The 19,009-nt window shown below is 47.6% G+C and overlaps 1 protein-coding gene and 1 long non-coding RNA gene across 2 annotated transcripts in view; one reads left to right on the top strand and one right to left on the bottom strand.

The window, feature by feature from the left end:
* The window catches only part of LOC146045386 (uncharacterized), a 481,075-nt gene that overhangs the window by 414,275 nt on the left and 47,791 nt on the right, over nt 1–19,009 (top strand). The gene's annotated exons all lie outside the window — the stretch shown is intronic.
* Nucleotides 1–19,009, bottom strand: part of IRF8 (interferon regulatory factor 8) — a 42,896-nt gene that overhangs the window by 18,640 nt on the left and 5,247 nt on the right. Inside the window, exons 2-4 of the mRNA XM_083164197.1 lie at nt 17,747–17,920; nt 5,648–5,831; nt 4,171–4,235 (exon numbers count right to left, since the gene is read on the bottom strand). Coding sequence (XP_083020323.1) covers nt 4,171–4,235; nt 5,648–5,831; nt 17,747–17,920 — 423 coding nt within the window. The remainder of the gene's footprint in view (nt 1–4,170; nt 4,236–5,647; nt 5,832–17,746; nt 17,921–19,009) is intronic.

The raw sequence follows: 19,009 nt of genomic DNA on the forward strand, positions 1-19,009 counted from the left end.
CCCCATGCCGGGCCTCTAAGAAGTGTCTGGCCACAGTTTGCTCGCTATGGCCCTTCTCTAGAGCTGCTCGAATTGCAGTTCTATGGTTTGCCATGCGGTCTTTTATTGTGCAAATAGTCTTTCCGACATAATCCAACCCACACGGGCATGTCAACAAATAAACAACGTATTTGGACATGCACGTGAGGACTGGCTTGATGTTGAACACCTTACCCGTGTGGGGATGTCGGAAAGTGGTACCAGGGGTCATATAGCTACAGGTTACACATCCTGTGCACCTGTAGCAGCCAAAGAGCTGCTGACCAAATTGACCGACCAGGTGAATACATACCAGCAAGAATTAATAAAATTCAAGAAAGAAAAGCTGGCAAAAGTACGCGATGATTACACGCACCATCGGGTCTATCGATGGTTGCAGGGTGGAGCTGTTCCACAGCGCAACACAAGAGCCCCTCGTAGAAATTGGCGCAATCAGGCATCTTACAGTACCCGTGACACCAGCACCTCTGCTAGTGAAGGGGAACAACCCCAGCAACAAAGACAAGGGCGCCAAAGAGTACAGATCCCTTTAGCTGTGGGCACCAGAGCCAGAGATGCCGACACAATTCGAAGCGATCGAGACGAGGTGGCCAGGGGGAAAGGGAGAGGAAGGCGGCAGCCAAGAAAGGGTCGCTAGACGTCGTGTTCAACCTTTCCAGTGCGGTATTAACCCCGGCAGAAAAATCAGTGCTTAATAAGGGGCTTAATTTTGTGCCAACAGTGGCACACAATGATTTTAAATGGAAGATCGACAATTACCGGCTGCAAAGAAAGTTACGTTTACGTGAACACTTCGATAAAATCAAGACCCCACAATTGAATCCCTCCCCACAAGAAAAGGTGTTGCAACAATTAAAACCACCAAGCACTTTCGACCCGTTGTCCAACAACCCTTCCCTTAAGACCTTTGCCCGCATATTGGAAAACAGCTGTCAAGATGTCGCTAGTGCTCCCACACAAAATCTAAGCAAAGAGGAGCAAAAAGCACTTAAGGCTTTAAGTGAAAGAACTGACATCATTGTCCGTTCGGCGGACAAAGGAGGGGCGGTGGTGGTTATGGACTTATCTTTCTATAAGGAAGAGTGTGAACGTCTGCTGGCAGATGGACTGACCTACGAGCTTCTGGCTGTGGATCCAACGGCACAGCATTACCGAGAATTAGAAGCCATATTGGACAGAGCCATCATAAATCAGCATACTACACCTGATGCTAAAAAGAGTCTGCTAAGAAAACATCCTATCACGCCGGTATTTTACATCATACCGAAGCTCCACAAGAATCCACAGAGGCCCCCTGGTAGACCCATCATCTCTGCCAGGGGTTCTCTGTGTGAACCAGTTGCTAGATATGTGGACTCGTGTCTACAAAATTGTGTACAGAACACGAGCACATATCTTAAGGACACCACCTCACTGCTAATCAAGTTACAGGAGCTGGGGGACATCCCCACTGACACATTGTTGGTGGGCATAGATGTAACCAGCCTTTATACCTGTATCCCCCACCAGCAGGGGCTACGAGCGGTAGGAGAACTCATGGCACACAGCACCCATTACAACGGTCCCAATCCAGATTTTATTTTACAACTTCTGGAATTTACCCTCACTCATAACATCTTCATATATGACAAAAAGTATTATCATCAAGTGTCAGGGTGTGCTATGGGTTCTCCGTCCGCTCCAGTTTATGCAAATGCATTTATGTTTCAGGTCGAAAGTGAAATATTTTTGTGCAATGATTTGTTCAAACAACATGCATTATTTTACTATAGATATATAGACGACCTGATTTTGCTGTGGGCAGGACCTCATGATGTTCTGGTCAAGCTGCTAGAGCAGCACAATGGTACCAACAGTCCGGTCAAACTGACCTACACTATTAGTTCCAATCAGTTGGACTTCTTGGATGTCCGCATCACGAAAAATGGGAATAAGATCAGCACCCAACTTTTCACGAAACCCACTGACCGCAACATGATGTTGCAATTTCAAAGTTTTCATCCGCGGGCCACCACCGCCAGCTTGCCCTACTCCCAATTTATTCGGGTGTGTAGGGTGAATAGCGACATGTCAGTTAGGGATATTCAATTAGATGCCATGCTTAATAAGTTCCTGGAGAGGGGTTACCCGTACCAACTCCTCAGAAAGGCTAGAATAAAAGCCATTAATGTCCCAAGACAGGAACTTCTTAAAAGCAAACAACAGGACACCAATGTAAATACGGGAATCTTTACATGGGTTAAACACCATTCAGATAAAAGTCCCGGGATTGTCAAAAAGGCCAAAAACATGTGGCCAATTGTCTCCACAGATCCCAACATCCCTAGCCTCAAAAACACCCGTTTACAAACTGGTTATGTAAGGGGCAGGAGTATAGGGGACCAAATAGTGAAGACTGACATCTCGAATCTTCAGAACAAACCCACTCATTTTCTTTCCCGCAAAGGGGGCTGCTACAGGTGCACAGGATGTGTAACCTGTAGCTATATGACCCCTGGTACCACTTTCCGACATCCCCACACGGGTAAGGTGTTCAACATCAAGCCAGTCCTCACGTGCATGTCCAAATACGTTGTTTATTTGTTGACATGCCCGTGTGGGTTGAATTATGTCGGAAAGACTATTTGCACAATAAAAGACCGCATGGCAAACCATAGAACTGCAATTCGAGCAGCTCTAGAGAAGGGCCATAGCGAGCAAACTGTGGCCAGACACTTCTTAGAGGCCCGGCATGGGGTAGCCAATTTACGGTTTCAACTAATAGACCAGGCTCCAGAATCCCTAAGAGGTGGGGACAGAGGCAAAAGCCTATTACAAATTGAGAGTAGGTGGATCCATGCACTGGGGACCCTGAGACCAGGAGGTCTCAATGAGACTATGAACTTAGGTAGCTTCTTATAAATACAGAATTTATTCCTGGTGAGAGAGGATGTGAAACAGTAAGGGACATAGGCACCAGTATATATTTACTTAGAAGTGTTTTGGATTGTTATACTCATATACTTTACAGCAAATGTATGCATCTTTATAGAATGCCTAACATAAAGATAGTAAATATTGTCCTCATACATTCCCTGATGCGATAACCCCTACTTACCTGCATAATGAAATTTATAAAAATAATTATTTGGAGCAAGAATTGCTGGGGATAATGTTGCGCCACATCGCCATCTTGTGGCCGTTCAGCAATAAGCACAGGGACAGTGCGCAGTACTGTTTTTAAATATGTCTGTATTATATGTTTTTTTCATCATTAACACATATGCATGAGCACTAGATCATATGACAAACACCGCTATATTAAGCACATTGCACTTTAAAACAGTTTTCTAATGTATTGGCAAATTTTGCACTGTCTCCCTAGTGTGGTCTCCTCCGCTGCCAGGACGGACATGTCACTTCCGGGAGATCCCGGAAGTTGTCAGCAGGAGTCCCAGACGGAGGAGGACGCTACACGGCGGGTCCCCTATATGTAAGTTCACTTTTCTTTTACACATTGTTGTTGCACTGTTGTATTTTTTACTTCTGGTCCTGACGAAGGGCGACTGCCCGAAACGGCGTTGACCGTTAGAAGGATAAAATAAATATCACGTTGTTTTCACCAAAGACCCGGAGTGACGCCATTTGTATTGGAGGTTGTATCAGTGGCAGCAAGGCCATTTGGGAAGGCACCCGGGCGTATTCAGCTGACTAAGCGAGGAGTGCCGGACACCCCACACGTTCTATATATATATATATATATATATATATATATATATAGATGGTGATACGGAAACGGGTGTCTGTATCCCCGAAACGTCGTAGTATCACAGTAAACTCTGTTGTTTTTCACAAGACCGCTGGAGTGCCTCTGCTTGTTTCCGTATCACCATCTATCCATTGTGCCCGGAAGGCACCCGCGGCAGCTGCACTGTGTTAACCTTGGAGTGCCGGGCTGAAACTTCCTCTATATATATATATATATATATATATATATATATATATATATATATATATATATATATATATATATATATATATATATATATGCAACTCAATATAACATTGTTTATTGATCAAGAACAGTTTCATTCCTAGAAGTCTGCAGAATTTGCTGACACTATTGTATTTTTACAGTCTCATCCCACTCACCTCCATTTCCGAGGAACTGCAGTCCATCTCCGCCATGTCGTTCAGGCAGCTGCCCGCCATCTTGCCTTCAGACACAAAGCAACACATTACTTACACAGAAATGGAACAAGTATATGATAACTTCTGTTAGGATATTGAGCCTTTTACATTCCAGTTGGCATATAATATTATTGTGATTATTATTATTATCTGCTGTAATCCCTCAGATGAAATTTACTGTAAGTTGCAAGACAGAGACGAACTGCACCACATTCTGAGTGAGGAAGTGGGCAGGCAGCTGACATCCAGTGATGTCAGCTGCCCGCACCATCGGGCAGCGGAAGGCACCTCAGCCCCGTGTGTACACGCAATAACAGTGACATATACATAAAAATACATTTAAAATCTGCACTGTGACCTCCCTGCTGCTGCATCTGCTAAAGGTCTGTAGCTGCTGGCGACTTCCCTTCCACGCCGCTGCCAATTACCACCATGAAGACCCGCAGCTCCTGGCTTTCCCCCTACCCCGGCAGTGCGGAGCTCTGGGTGGCTGCAGAAGAGCCACATCTTTCCCCCTCCCCCAGTGGTGCCAATCTCCGGGCGGCTGCTGAAGAGCCCAAGTTCCCGGTGTTGTCCTCCTCCTCTGGCAGTGCTGATTTCCGGGTGGCTGCTGAAGCGCCACAGTTCCCAGCTGGCACCCGCCCCTAAACGAACACACACGCGCCAATGCTTCGTATAAGAAATTTAAGCCCGACTAACAATTATGCAAAAAAAAAAAAAGAGATATATAGAATGTATATACGTGCGCTACTGCATTCCCATATGCTAATGGACAGCCCCACGCCCCCCCCCCCCTCCATTGCAAGGATGTACGCACATGCACAGATATGCGCACAGACAAAACATCGGCCCTGTGAGAACGCACACGTCTGTGCGAATGTGCCTGAATAAGGTCCAAAGGCCCTTATTCTGTTTCACTAGCAAAGGCAAATTCCTTCTCAAATTGACAAAACCATGTGCACTGCAGGTGGGGCAGATGTAACCTGTGCAGAGGGAATTAGATTTGGGTGTTATTTTGTTTCTGTGCAGGGAAAATACTGACTGCTTTATTTTTACACTGCAATGTAGATCTCGCTTTGAAGTAAAACCCCACCCAAATCTAATTCTCTCTGCACAAGTTACATCTGCCCCACCTGCAGTGCACATGGTTATGTCCATTTGAAAAGGAATTTGCCTTTGCGAGTAAACCAGAATAAAGGCCAAAATTACTCCTTAAAAGAAAGTGAAAGCAAAATGATCTGTTTTAAACTTCCTGGATATGGACAGAGGGAGCTGTAAAGTGTGAAGACAGAGATTGGAGGTAGGAGCAGATAAGGACTAAGCCGTCATTTTGATGGGCTTTTAACTAGTTAATAAATAAAGTGGACAGAAGGCATGAGAATATGAAAAGGTGGGGTGCACAGTTCCTAATTTAGGCTGTCATTGCCATGGTACTCACACTTTTGCTCTTCCTCTGGGACGATCCTGTAGACCTTGTATGGTTCAGATATATCCAGCTGGGATCTGTCTGTTACCTCCTCAAAGTCCGGGCTTTTGTTCAAAGCACAACGCAGTCGCGTCTTCCATGTCGCTGGCTCTGCTCTGTCGCCTTCTTTGAACTTCCCTTTAAATAATGCCCAGGCCTAGAAAGACAAAGAAATCGGGGCCTGTAACTTGTGAGCCTGATGACAAGCAGATGCTCAGTAGGTATATCACAAGGGTCAGGCCCCCAATCCTACTCATAACTAGAAGTGACAGCAGGAGACTTTGTATAAGTAAGTATGTACAATATTTTATAGGGACACAGCCACATAGTACCAACCCTATCTAGTTCAGAGTTTATCGTTTCAGTAATCAATAAAGGCCCATACCCACTGGGCGACTTTGAGCTGAAAGCAGCTCAAAGTCGAAAGCCGCCCATTGAGTGCTGATGCATGCTCCCACATCATTGCTGGCGGAGTGGACGGCTTTCCATATACATTTCTGCTATGGAAAGTCGTCCACCTCCAGCAAAAACACTAAAAAAGGGCAAGTTCACACTTTTTAGTAACGACTATATTGTTTGCAAGCAAATTTTTGTGCCTAATGAATTATTTAGTTATAATGTTTGGTGTAAGGATGGAGCGCCTCTCAGCCAGCGCTGAGGATCGCCAGATCACCAAATCACTGGAGCTACGCAAGGTTTCCTCCTGCCTGAAAAGCTCCACTATTGTTCCGGTCCCCAAGAAAACAACCATTACAAATCGGAATGACTACCGGCCGATAGCTCTGACGTCTGTGATCATGAAAACATTCGAGCGCCTGGTACTGAACCACCTGAAAGCTGTGACTGGCCACCAGCTAGACCCCCACCAGTTTGCCTACCGATCTAATCGATGTGTTGAGGTCAACAGTCAACCTGGGCCTGAACTACATTCTGCAGCACCTGGATATGCCTGGTACCTATGCAAGGGTCCTGTTTGTTGACTTCAGCTTGGCTTTCAACACAATCATCCCCAACATCCTCCACCCCAAACTACTCCACCTAGGAGTCCCTGAAGCTACGTGTTCTTGGATTATGGACTTTCTGACTGATAGAAAACAAGTTGTGAAAGAGGGTGTCAGACGCCGCCGCCGTGCAGCCGCTTCCCCGTCCTCCGGGGTGCACGGCGGGCGGTCCTCTGACTATCGGGACGTTGCTCAGGCAACGTCTCGAGCGTCGGTGACGTCACGTCCGGCGTCCGGGCCTCGGGGCGTTGCCTAGCAACGACGTCCCGCTGCCGCTCGGCGTCTGCCCACTTCCGCGTCATCACGGCGCGTTCCCCCACAGTGTGCTGTGCGCACACTTTCATATAAATTGTCCCAGCTCAGTCAGTATGACGCTGGCTATAGAATCGTGTAGGCACCCTGTGGTGTCTCTCCTATCTTCCAGCCCAGTTACCGCAGTTTCTTCCCTGCATCTGGTCCGTGGATTCTCCAGCTCTAGAGCCGCAGTATTCTCCCTGCCTTTGGTCCGTGGATCCTCCAGCTCAGAGTCCCTGCTGCAGTTCTTCCCTGACTTCCTGCTCTCTTCAGTTTCCTCGGGATCATCCCTGCCATATTCCGTGTGCCCAGGAGTGGTATCGTTACTTACCTCTTACTATCATTGTCCTGCTGTACCGTGGTTTATTATTTTGTTGTTGTTAGTGCTAGCTTGCACACCTTAGGGGTTCGCCAGGGCATCCTGTCCATTTCCATTATCCGTCTCCCCGTCACCTGTCTCAGCCACCGGGGTTATCAGTCAGTTCTCCCCTTGTCCACTTTGTTCCTCCGTCGGTACGTTGTCGCCACCACCTAAAACGCTTTGGAGGGCACCGGAGTTGCACAGGCTTAACCCGTGCTTCAAACGTGGCTGCCGTGCGAGAAGATCTAGGGCTTCTGCACCTGCCGGTGGACGTACAGGGTGGCAACGGAGTTAGGGGCTGAGACAGTCTCCTCCCAACCGGTGCTGATCATTACCACCTCCTGGTCAGTCACCTGTCCTCGCTATTACCCAGTGGGCCTCCGGGTCTCTCCCTCTTCACTACCTTATCGGTCTCGGTGTGGCCCATGTCGACCGGTGATGATTACCAGCTAGGACCTATTTAGCTTCATGGTTACCGGGTCTCCTAGCACGTCTGAGCCGTGTCGACACCTCCACTCTGGGTACACGGCACCTCGTGCCTAACAGTATAGCCAGCCAATAGTTACTTGGGCCTCACTCACTACTGCAGTGTACGGTCCATATTCCCGTTATTGCCATTCCTGGGGTTTTGGGGTTTCCTATACCCTTAATTTTTCATTTATTGTAGCTGCCTCGTCATGGATCCCAATGCGGCCCAAGCTCTAACCAATCAGGTTTCTCTCCTGACCAAACAGTTACAGGATTTATCTATTAAGGTAGAGGCCAGGTTCTCAGCTCAGCCGCTAGGGGTTTCCCACAAGGAACCCAAAATTAGCTTGCCTGATAGGTTTTCAGGTCATAGGCCTCATTTTATAAATTTTAGAGAGAGTTGTAGGTTGTTTTTTCGGTTAAGACCACAGTCCTCAGGTTCCGAGCAACAGAGAGTGGGTCTTGTGATTTCCCTTCTCCAGGGGGACCCCCAGTCTTGGGCCTTTGGTCTGGCTCCAGATGACCCTGCTCTCTGCTCGGTTGATGCCTTTTTTCAGGCGTTGGGAATCCTTTACGACGATCCTGACAAATCAGCCTCTGCTGAGGCTTATCTTAGAGCCCTTAAACAGGGTCATCTTTCTGCCGAAGAGTACAGCGCCAAGTTCAGACGTTATGCCGCCGACTCTGGGTGGAATGATCCAGCCTTACGGAGTCAGTTCCGCCTAGGTCTGGCGGATAACGTCAAGGATGGTTTGGTACAGTATCCCTCTCCTTCCTCTCTGGATAAATTGATCCTTTTAGCCATTCGGATCGATCGGAGAATTAGAGAGAGGCGGTTTGAAAAAGAGGCTCAAGCGTTACCCAGTTTTGAGCTCCCAGAGGAGGCTCCCCCAGACCTGGGTGAACCTATGCAGCTTGGGGCTACCAGGTTATTTTCTAGGTTGACGCCCAAGGAGAAAGTCCGACGACGTTCCCTGGGACTATGTATGTACTGCGGATCTAAGGATCATATCCTGAACAAATGTCCGGTTTTACAGGGAAACGGCAGAGCCCAGAAGTAATGGGGAGTATCTTCTCGGGCCTTTCATTATTTTCCCCATCTGATTCTTTGTTTATCCCAGTTAGTTTTCGTTCCTGGGAGGGTAAGGCGTTAGTGGATTCTGGCGCCGCAGCCAATTTCTTGGATAGTAAAATTGTTGTAGATATGGGATTACCACTACAACCGTTGACGTCCCAGCTTACCGTTTGCGGGTTAGACGGTAATACTCTGCTCGGTGGAGCAATCACTCATTTTGTTGAATTACCGGATTTCCGGGTTGGACTCTCCCATTCGGAGAGCGTAAGGTTTTTTGTTCTTCAGTCTTCCATTGCACCAATTGTGCTTGGCCTCCCCTGGCTTAAAAGACATAATCCGGTCTTTGATTGGCGTTCTGGGGAATTGATACGGTGGGGTAAGGAGTGCTTCGATCATTGTATCAGTTTTTTCAGCTCTTCTCACCACTTCCATTCCTGCTGGGTTACCTGCCCAGTATGCAGAATTCGCAGATGTTTTTTCTAAGAAAGAGGCGGACTCTCTTCCTCCGCATCGCCCGTATGACTGCGCAATTAATTTGTTACCCGACTCTAAATTACCCAAGGGTAGATTGTACTCGTTGTCTTTGCCTGAAGAGAAGGCCATGCAAGAGTACGTAGAAGAGAGTCTTAAAAAAGGCTTTATCAGAGCCTCTAAGTCTCCAGTTGGAGCAGGTTTTTTCTTTGTTAAAAAAAAAGGATGGTACCTTACGTCCCTGCATTGATTTTCGTCAGTTAAATGATATAACGGTAAAAAATTCCTATCCGTTGCTGTTGATTTCTGTTCTTTTTGATCAGTTGCGTTCAGCTGTGGTATTTTCGAAAATTGATTTACGCGGAGCTTATAATCTCATCCGCATAAAGGCGGGAGATGAGTGGAAGACGGCGTTCAACACTCACTCAGGCCACTATGAGAATTTAGTCATGCCGTTCGGCCTTGCTAACGCACCTGCCGTGTTCCAGGACCTTATCAATGATGTCCTCAGGGAATTTTTAGGCATTTTTGTTGTGGTTTATCTTGACGACATTTTAATTTATTCTTCTTCTTTGGATCGTCATCGTCAGCATGTCAGGGCTGTGCTTCAGAAGCTTAGGGAGAATAATCTTTTTGCCAAACTCGAGAAATGTGAGTTCGAGGTAGATTCCATTTCTTTCCTTGGTTACATTATCTCTCCCAAGGGTTTCGCCATGGATCCTGCTAAGCTTAAGGCCATTCAGGAGTGGGTGCAACCTTCTAATTTAAAGGCGGTTCAAAGGTTTTTGGGCTTTGCGAACTATTACAGGAGGTTTATTTCGCACTTCTCGGATATTGTCGCCCCCATTGTTGCCCTCACCAGGAAGGGAGCCGATCCTGCATCTTGGCCTGGTCCTGCTATTGAGGCTTTTAAAGAGCTCAAACAGGCATTCTCTTCTGCTCCCATTCTTCGTCACCCTGATCCCGAAGTCCCTTTTATTCTCGAGGTAGACGCATCAGAAATTGGCGTAGGTGCTGTCCTTTCCCAGATGGACAAACTTGATGGCTTGTTGCATCCTTGTGCGTTCTACTCTAGGAAATTTTCAGAGGCCGAATCCAATTATGATGTTGGGAATAGGGAATTGCTGGCCATCAAATGTGCCTTAGAGGAGTGGAGGCATTGGTTGGAGGGGGCCAAATATCAGGTCACGATTTTTACCGATCATAAAAATTTGGAATATTTACGTTCAGCCAAGCGGTTGAATTCGAGGCAGGCTAGGTGGGCTTTATTTTTTGCCAGGTTTAATTTTTTAATTACTTATCGACCTGGAGCAAAAAACGTTTTAGCTGACGCCTTGTCCAGGAGTTTCGCGGCCATGCAAGATCCAGTGTCTCATCCCGATCCTATTATTCCACCTTCATGCATCCTGGCTGGACTCACTCAAGGACTACTGGATTCGGTGCTTTTGGCTCAATGTTCGGCTCCTGCCACCACTCCGGAGGGTAAATTATTTATTCCCCAGAAGCTCCGTGAAAAGGTCTTTTCAGAATTTCATTCATGCAAGTCCGCCGGCCATCCGGGGGTTTCTAAGACACTTTCTTTAATGTCACGTGCTGTCTGGTGGCCAGAGATGAGAAGAGAGGTGGAGCAGTTAGTGTCCATGTGTATCACATGTGCTCAGAACAAATCTTCTCGCCTTTCTCCCATAGGTCAGCTAGTTCCTTTACCTGTGCCTGATAAACCTTGGACGCACATCTCCATGGATTTCGTTACGGATTTACCACCATCGTCTGGTTTTAATACCATATGGGTTGTGGTAGACAGATTTAGCAAGATGGCACATTTTGTACCCCTCAAGGGCTTACCCTCGGCTAAAACGTTAGCCTCCTTATTCATCACCCATATCTTTCGTGCTCATGGGCTGCCCTCTGACATTGTTTCGGACAGAGGTGTCCAGTTCGTTGCCAGATTTTGGAAGACGGTGTGTGTAGCTTTGCAAGTTAAACTTAGTCCATCGACTGCCTTTCACCCACAGTCAAATGGTCAGACGGAACGGGTCAACCAATCCTTGGAACAATTCCTACGATGTTACGTTTCCAAGACCCAAAGAGACTGGGTTGAGAATTTGCCTTTTGCGGAGTTTTCATATAATAATGCTTGGCATGCCGCCACCAGAAAGTCTCCGTTTTTTTGCAATTACGGTTTCCACCCTAGAGCGAATTCTTTCTTTCCCATATATGCCAAAGTGGGTAATTCTAGGTGGGTGGCTTCTAAGAGAAAGATTTGGCGCATGGTTCGGGGAGCGCTCCTCTCTGCTGCCATGTCAGCCAAACACTTCTCTGACCGCCACAGGAGACCGTGCCTGTTCAAAGTTGGAGACTGGGTCTGGCTTTCTACCAAGAATATCAAACTCCGGCAGTTCTCACGCAAATTGGGCCCACGTTTCATCGGTCCCTATAAGATTGTCAAAAAGGTTAACCCGGTCGCATTTAAATTGTGGCTTCCCCGTTCTCTCAGGATTAACAACACTTTCCATTGCTCTCTATTCAAACCTGCTCTCCAGCCAGTTATTCGTAGGCCAGTACCCATCCTACGTCGTGGCCAAAAGGAGTATGTGGTTGAATCCATCCTGGATTCCAAAACTTCCAGAGGGAGAATCTTCTTTCTAGTGCATTGGAGGGGTTTTGGACCTGAAGAGAGGTCTTGGGTCGCTGATCAGGATCTTCATGCTCCTTCACTTAAGAGGAGGTTTTTTCAGTCTTTTCCTGACAAACCCGGATTTAGAGGTCGGTTGACCTCTCCTCAAGGGGGGGGTACTGTCAGCCGCCGCCGCCGTGCAGCCGCTTCCCCGTCCTCCGGGGTGCACGGCGGGCGGTCCTCTGACTATCGGGACGTTGCTCAGGCAACGTCTCGAGCGTCGGTGACGTCACGTCCGGCGTCCGGGCCTCGGGGCGTTGCCTAGCAACGACGTCCCGCTGCCGCTCGGCCTCTGCCCACTTCCGCGTCATCACGGCGCGTTCCCCCACAGTGTGCTGTGCGCACACTTTCATATAAATTGTCCCAGCTCAGTCAGTATGACGCTGGCTATAGAATCGTGTAGGCACCCTGTGGTGTCTCTCCTATCTTCCAGCCCAGTTACCGCAGTTTCTTCCCTGCATCTGGTCCGTGGATTCTCCAGCTCTAGAGCCGCAGTATTCTCCCTGCCTTTGGTCCGTGGATCCTCCAGCTCAGAGTCCCTGCTGCAGTTCTTCCCTGACTTCCTGCTCTCTTCAGTTTCCTCGGGATCATCCCTGCCATATTCCGTGTGCCCAGGAGTGGTATCGTTACTTACCTCTTACTATCATTGTCCTGCTGTACCGTGGTTTATTATTTTGTTGTTGTTAGTGCTAGCTTGCACACCTTAGGGGTTCGCCAGGGCATCCCGTCCATTTCCATTATCCGTCTCCCCGTCACCTGTCTCAGCCACCGGGGTTATCAGTCAGTTCTCCCCTTGTCCACTTTGTTCCTCCGTCGGTACGTTGTCGCCACCACCTAAAACGCTTTGGAGGGCACCGGAGTTGCACAGGCTTAACCCGTGCTTCAAACGTGGCTGCCGTGCGAGAAGATCTAGGGCTTCTGCACCTGCCGGTGGACGTACAGGGTGGCAACGGAGTTAGGGGCTGAGACAGTCTCCTCCCAACCGGTGCTGATCATTACCACCTCCTGGTCAGTCACCTGTCCTCGCTATTACCCAGTGGGCCTCCGGGTCTCTCCCTCTTCACTACCTTATCGGTCTCGGTGTGGCCCATGTCGACCGGTGATGATTACCAGCTAGGACCTATTTAGCTTCATGGTTACCGGGTCTCCTAGCACGTCTGAGCCGTGTCGACACCTCCACTCTGGGTACACGGCACCTCGTGCCTAACAGAGGGGTAATTCACCTCCCAAGTATGGCCCATCAGCACAGGAGCCCCCCAGGGCTGTGTACTCTCACCCCTGCTCTTCTCCCTGTACACCAACGACTGCACCTCAGAGGCGCAATCAGTAAAGATAATCAAATTCATCAATGACACTACCATCATTGGCCTTATCAAGGACGGGGACAAATCAGCCTACCAACATGAAGTGGACCGATTGGCCCGGTGGTGCAGCAGCAACCATCTAGAGCTCAACCCACTCAAAACCATTGAGATGGTAGTGGACTTTAGGAAGAAGGCTGTTGGTGTTCCTCCGCTAACAATTGCTGACAGTGTGGTGTTGCTAGTGGACTTCAAGTTCCTAGGAACCACAATCTCCCAGGACCTTAAATGGGGTCCCAACACTGATACTATTGTTGGAAAAGGCTATTCTTCCTTAGGCAACTGAGGAAGTTCAACATCCCACAGAAGCTTCTGCTCTTCTTCTACTGCGCAATTGTGGAGTCTGTACTGTGCTCCTCAATACTGGTCTGGCACGTCTCCACCAGCGAGGGAGACAAATGCAGACTCCAAAAGGTAGTCAGAACTGCGGAGAAGATAATCGGGATCCCTCTGTCCAGGACCTGTACCTGTCCAGAGCAAAAGAGCGGGCAATGAAGATAGTCAAGGACCAACTACATACTGGCCATGGCTTTCTATATGACTGTACATGTTCCCCCACCTGTTTATATTGTTTAATGTTTATACTGAATGCTGATTACTTGTTACCCACCTGGCTGCTGCACAGCTAACTGAAAACAAATTCCTAGTATACGCAAGTATACCTGGCCAATAAAGCTGATTCTGATTCTTAAGGTCCCCATACACGCTCTGATGCGGGCGTCCGTTTTGTGCTTAAATAGCACGCATCGCATCGCATTCCTTGTGCATGCAATGCGATGCGATGAAAAGCATGTACAAAAAGTATGTACAGCACATACTTTTTGTACTGTACGATGAGATGCTGCGGGAGTGCGTATCTCAAAGTGCAAAATGGACCCGCCGCATCGGAGCGTGTATGGGCACCTTAAGCTCTGTGCATACTAAGTTTGTCCTTTGTGATGTTGTTCTAGGATCTTTTATTGTTGTTACAATCCTGGTATTTGCGGAGCAGTGATGTATAATTCGCCCACACAGAAATCCTGACCCGACCCAGATGATTTGAATGTAATGTTTATTTAACCAGCAATAGGGAAGTAGCTGAATTTGTTCCTTGTACCTTGCAGAAGCACTGTATGCAAACACCCCCAGCTAGCTATAATGCCTTCTATTCCTGTTTAAATAACTGATAAACCTAGAATGCTAGTAACAACATTAAAAATTATGTATCAGGAGTTTGGCAGAATTAAAGCTATATTACATTAACGGATAGTAAGGCAAAGCATAACTGAAGACATACGGCTATAGAGGGCTTAGGGCAGGCATGTCCAAACTGTGGCCCTCCAGCTGATGTGAATCTACACATCCCAGCATGCCTTGCCATAGTTTTGGCATTCCCTAATAGCAAAACTGTGGCAAGGCATGATGTGACTTGTAGTTTCACAACAGCTGGAGGGCCATGGTTTGGACATGACTGGCTTAGGGGTACACAAGTACTGGCATCCTCATTCAGCATTGTGCTGATGTGCATAGATGGGGCCCAATGTTTGCAATGTTATGTGGCCTCACACTCTCTGAGTGATACTTCTTCTAAGTTCCAAGGGCATACATTTCTAATTGAATTATATTGTAACCTTTGAACCTATATGCAAAAATTTATTTAAAATTGAGTGGCCCTTTAAAACATTTGAAAGAAGTGTGTTCACAGTGATCTCGCACCAGTGAATTGCGAATGCCGGCAGGGGGTAGGGGAGCTGCATTTACGCAGCGATAGTGATACGGTGGTTACACACTGGACAATTTTAAGAATTTTACAACATGTCATCAAAAACTGTTTAGTGTGTACCCGGCTTAAGACGAAAGTTGTACTAGCCAGTGCTTGTACAAGGTAAAGGTGCCCATACACTTGTCCGATTTGGGCTAATTTTGCCCGATACCGATGGATCGGGCAGAGAAATCAGCCCAAATTGGATGTGTTTGACATCCCCTCCGACCCGATGCCCAGTCCGTGTGCATCGGGTCGGAGTTGGTAGGTCGGACGGGCTTCACATTAACTTTATCGGATCCGAACCCATCACTGGCACATCGCGGGTGCTTTTTAGCACCCACGATGTGTTGGGTCCGATCCCAGTTGTTTGCCAGCGGTGAAGCACCGCTGGCACACACCTATGTGCAGTGGCATAATCCGTGCGGTGGGCAGTGTGGTCCTTGCAGTGGGGGGTGGGCAGCAGGTCGGCGCGGTGGCTGGAGAAGCAGCGGGGTCCGTGCGGCAATTTATTGTATGTCAATTTGGCACATCAAGCGAGCCTCCCGGGGAGCTGCCGTGGCTCTCAAGGGAAAACTGGTCCGACTTGTCCTTAGAACAAGTCGGACTAGTGTATGGGGCCTTAATACTGCCAAGCTCTCCATCCATTGTCTCATTAAGCAATGATTCGAAAGCTATTTGGGTCAGGATATCCTTGGCTACATGCCAGGCAAATTACGATACAACACAGCCGCCCGTAACCACAAATATTTATTTGTCATTTTTTAGGGGCTATGAACAGTCCTGTAAGTACAATACCTAACACTCTGACAAACTTAATAATGTATGAACCCCGATTTCCGGGTTTTGTGAGGGGAGGGGATTGCACCGGTGCCACTATATGAAATGTACAATATATATATAACATTCCTGGTATAAGGTGTTGGTATGCACTGGAGAAAGTCTTGGGGTCTGGAGAAAGGTCTCTTTATGTAGACTGAAACATGGACCTGGATTCAGTATTGAATCCCGGCGGTCGGGATCCCGGCGTTCAGAATCCCGACGCCGGAATCCCGACAGCCGAAATGCCGACAAGGGGGGGACGTGGATCGCCCCCCCTTGCGGGCTCGCTGCGCTCGCCACGCAGCGGGCCCGGTGCCTCGCTACGCTCGGCACGCTAATTTATTCTCCCTCCAGGGGTGTTGTGGACACCCCAGGAGGGAGAATGTGTCGGTATTTCGGCGGTCGGGATTCCGGCGTCGGGATTCTGAACGCCGGGATCCCGACCGCCGGGATTTTAACTGCATCCCATGGACCTGACCTGCTTTGGCACTATGCAGTTTACCATGATGGACATTGAATAAATAAGCTACAATGTTCCCATCCTTATAGGGAGAGCATGGCCAGGTAGGAATCTTCTGGGTAACTACCCTGTTTATAATGGTGCTGCAGAACCTTGTGGCACCTTATAAATAATACAAAATACAAAAATCCAGCCCAAAGTATAATACTTAGTGGTACTACAATCCCTCCCACATGATGCTTTAGTACTGACAACGAGCAGCAGGTGCCTATTGCCCACATCAGGAACACATGCCGATCCTGACAGACACACTGCCCTGAGAACCATCCCACAGGGCTGTCATATATTCCTACATTCCCTCATATTGAAGTCCCCACAGTGCACAATGAGGGGCCCTGCTTTGTCATGCTATACTATCCACATGGACTACACTTGTGACCTCCCCCTTTGTGGTGATGACAGCGGGCTACATCTCGGAGCACTGTAGAATTACCACCTTACCACATTTTGTGAACTGGAGCATGGTGCGCCATGTGAGGTTACAAACTACATTAATTGGGGGTCTGTGTCGACAGGTGTCATCATTGGTCCCAAAAACCCATGAAAACCTCATGTCAACCGTTTTACATGTCTACCTATTTCTTGTCTAACTTGTGTGTGTGTGTTGACCATTTTTTCAATGTCGACCTTTTGCCTGTCAACCTTTTAGAGTCAATCTCTTGACTTTCAAACTGGACACTGTTGACCTTGTGATCCACACCCATGCTTCAAAGGATCCTATGAGAGTGGTTGGAAAATGACTAGACTGACAGTCATCAATTTTTACAGGACTATTATTGGATACTGCAGATGTTTATTGTGTTTGGTCAGCAATAAACACTATATTCAGTAAAAGACATGCAAATGTTTTAAGCAGGGGTGCCTACTTTTGGTCTGCCCTCTCCGGTTCTTTGAGGGAGGCAGGGCACTGACAGTGTGGTGGAAGGGGCGGAGCTACTGCTATATGATAGTTCAGGGGAGTATCCAGTGTGAATGGTTCTTCGTGGCCAATCCCCCCGCCCCTCGCCGTGCAATGCAGGTATTGCACAGCGGGGGCGGGGCTACAATGAACATGTTATTTGGGGATGGGAGGGGGTCACGATTTTCCGGGACCCTCCCGACCATTCCGGGAGGGTAGGCAACCCTGGTTTTAAGAGCATACGAAATCACAGATGTACAAATCACAATGCGATCACTTTGGGTGGTATTGTTTCATTAAGCACCTCCAGATATTTGTTTAGTCACAAGGAAAATCTCATTAAAAGAAATTCATCTTTCCAGCACTACAACACTCTTACTCACCTTGAATATAGAGGCATCTACTGCCTGGTTGTAGTCCTGTTTCCCAGCGTGTTTCCATGGGATACGAAACAGACTCTTCTCATCGTTTTCCCACACAAGGCCGGGGTACAATGAGCTATCGATTTGCTCAATCAGCCATTGCCGCAGGCGCCTGCCGCTGTTACGGTCACACATCTACCAGAAGACAAGACTATTACTTATTAGGATTTCATGTTGCATGGGATTCTAATTATTCATCATCAGATTTATATTGCTTTATATTTAATTAGACAATACCTAGATACAAAATAAACATGTATTACTATGTGCAGAAATGAGAGCCAAACATTGGGGTCATAACTTTTCTTCTAGAAACTTTAATGAAACGTGCGAGTCACATTCTCGAGTCTCCTGTGCAGGTCTCTAGAGGTTTCATGTAGGGGTACAGATATAGCAGTACTCATGTAGTGTCGCACCCATGGCGGGGAAATGGTACGCTTTTGCCGCTCAATACATTTCAATGAGCGGCGGGAGTGAAATAGACGCACGGGCCTGGCAACAGGATCATGCCAAACGCCACATATGTCCCACATGGCGATGGCCACGTCAACAATGAGCGTGGCCACATCTGTACATTATCTGCAGATGGAAACTGTGTCAGGTACCTTGGGCCCTGTTTATGTATAGAAGTCAGTAAGCCAATCCTGGAATAGACTGTACAGTAGGTGGTAAATTTACTATAGCTTCTAAAAATTAAAAGAGGGGATGTTGCCCATAGCAACCAATCAGGTTCTGTCTTTCATTTCCTAGGATGCAATAGAGAAATAGTATACAGTATCTCTTTGGTTGCTACAGGCAATATCACCACTTTTCATTTGTAGAAGCTTTAGTAAATGTACCTGTAAATCTTACAGATAACCGGTCATGGGGGTTGAGAATGGGTGTAAAAATTATATATTATTATTATTGTTATTATTATTCGGATCATAAAATGTCATACTTGTTGAGTCTCCTGGAATGTCCATGAGATTCTTGAAATACTGGATGATCCACGGGACTTCAAAGGGTGTGGTCACCAGCAAGTTGTTAGACACCATTAGGTCGACATGCATTTAGGTCGACATGTGTCTCGGTGGACATGCAGTAAGGGCCACATGGCTAAGTTCGACAGGGTCCTAAGTTTGACAGGGTCATTAGGTCGACATGGGTATGGGTTAGGTCGACAGTCAAAATGTCGACGTGTTTTTTTTTACCCGAATGTCGACATGGACACAGGTTAAAGTG

This window comes from Crinia signifera, chromosome 11 (genome assembly GCF_055691185.1).
Source record: "Crinia signifera chromosome 11, ASM5569118v1, whole genome shotgun sequence".
NCBI lineage: Eukaryota > Metazoa > Chordata > Amphibia > Anura > Myobatrachidae > Crinia > Crinia signifera.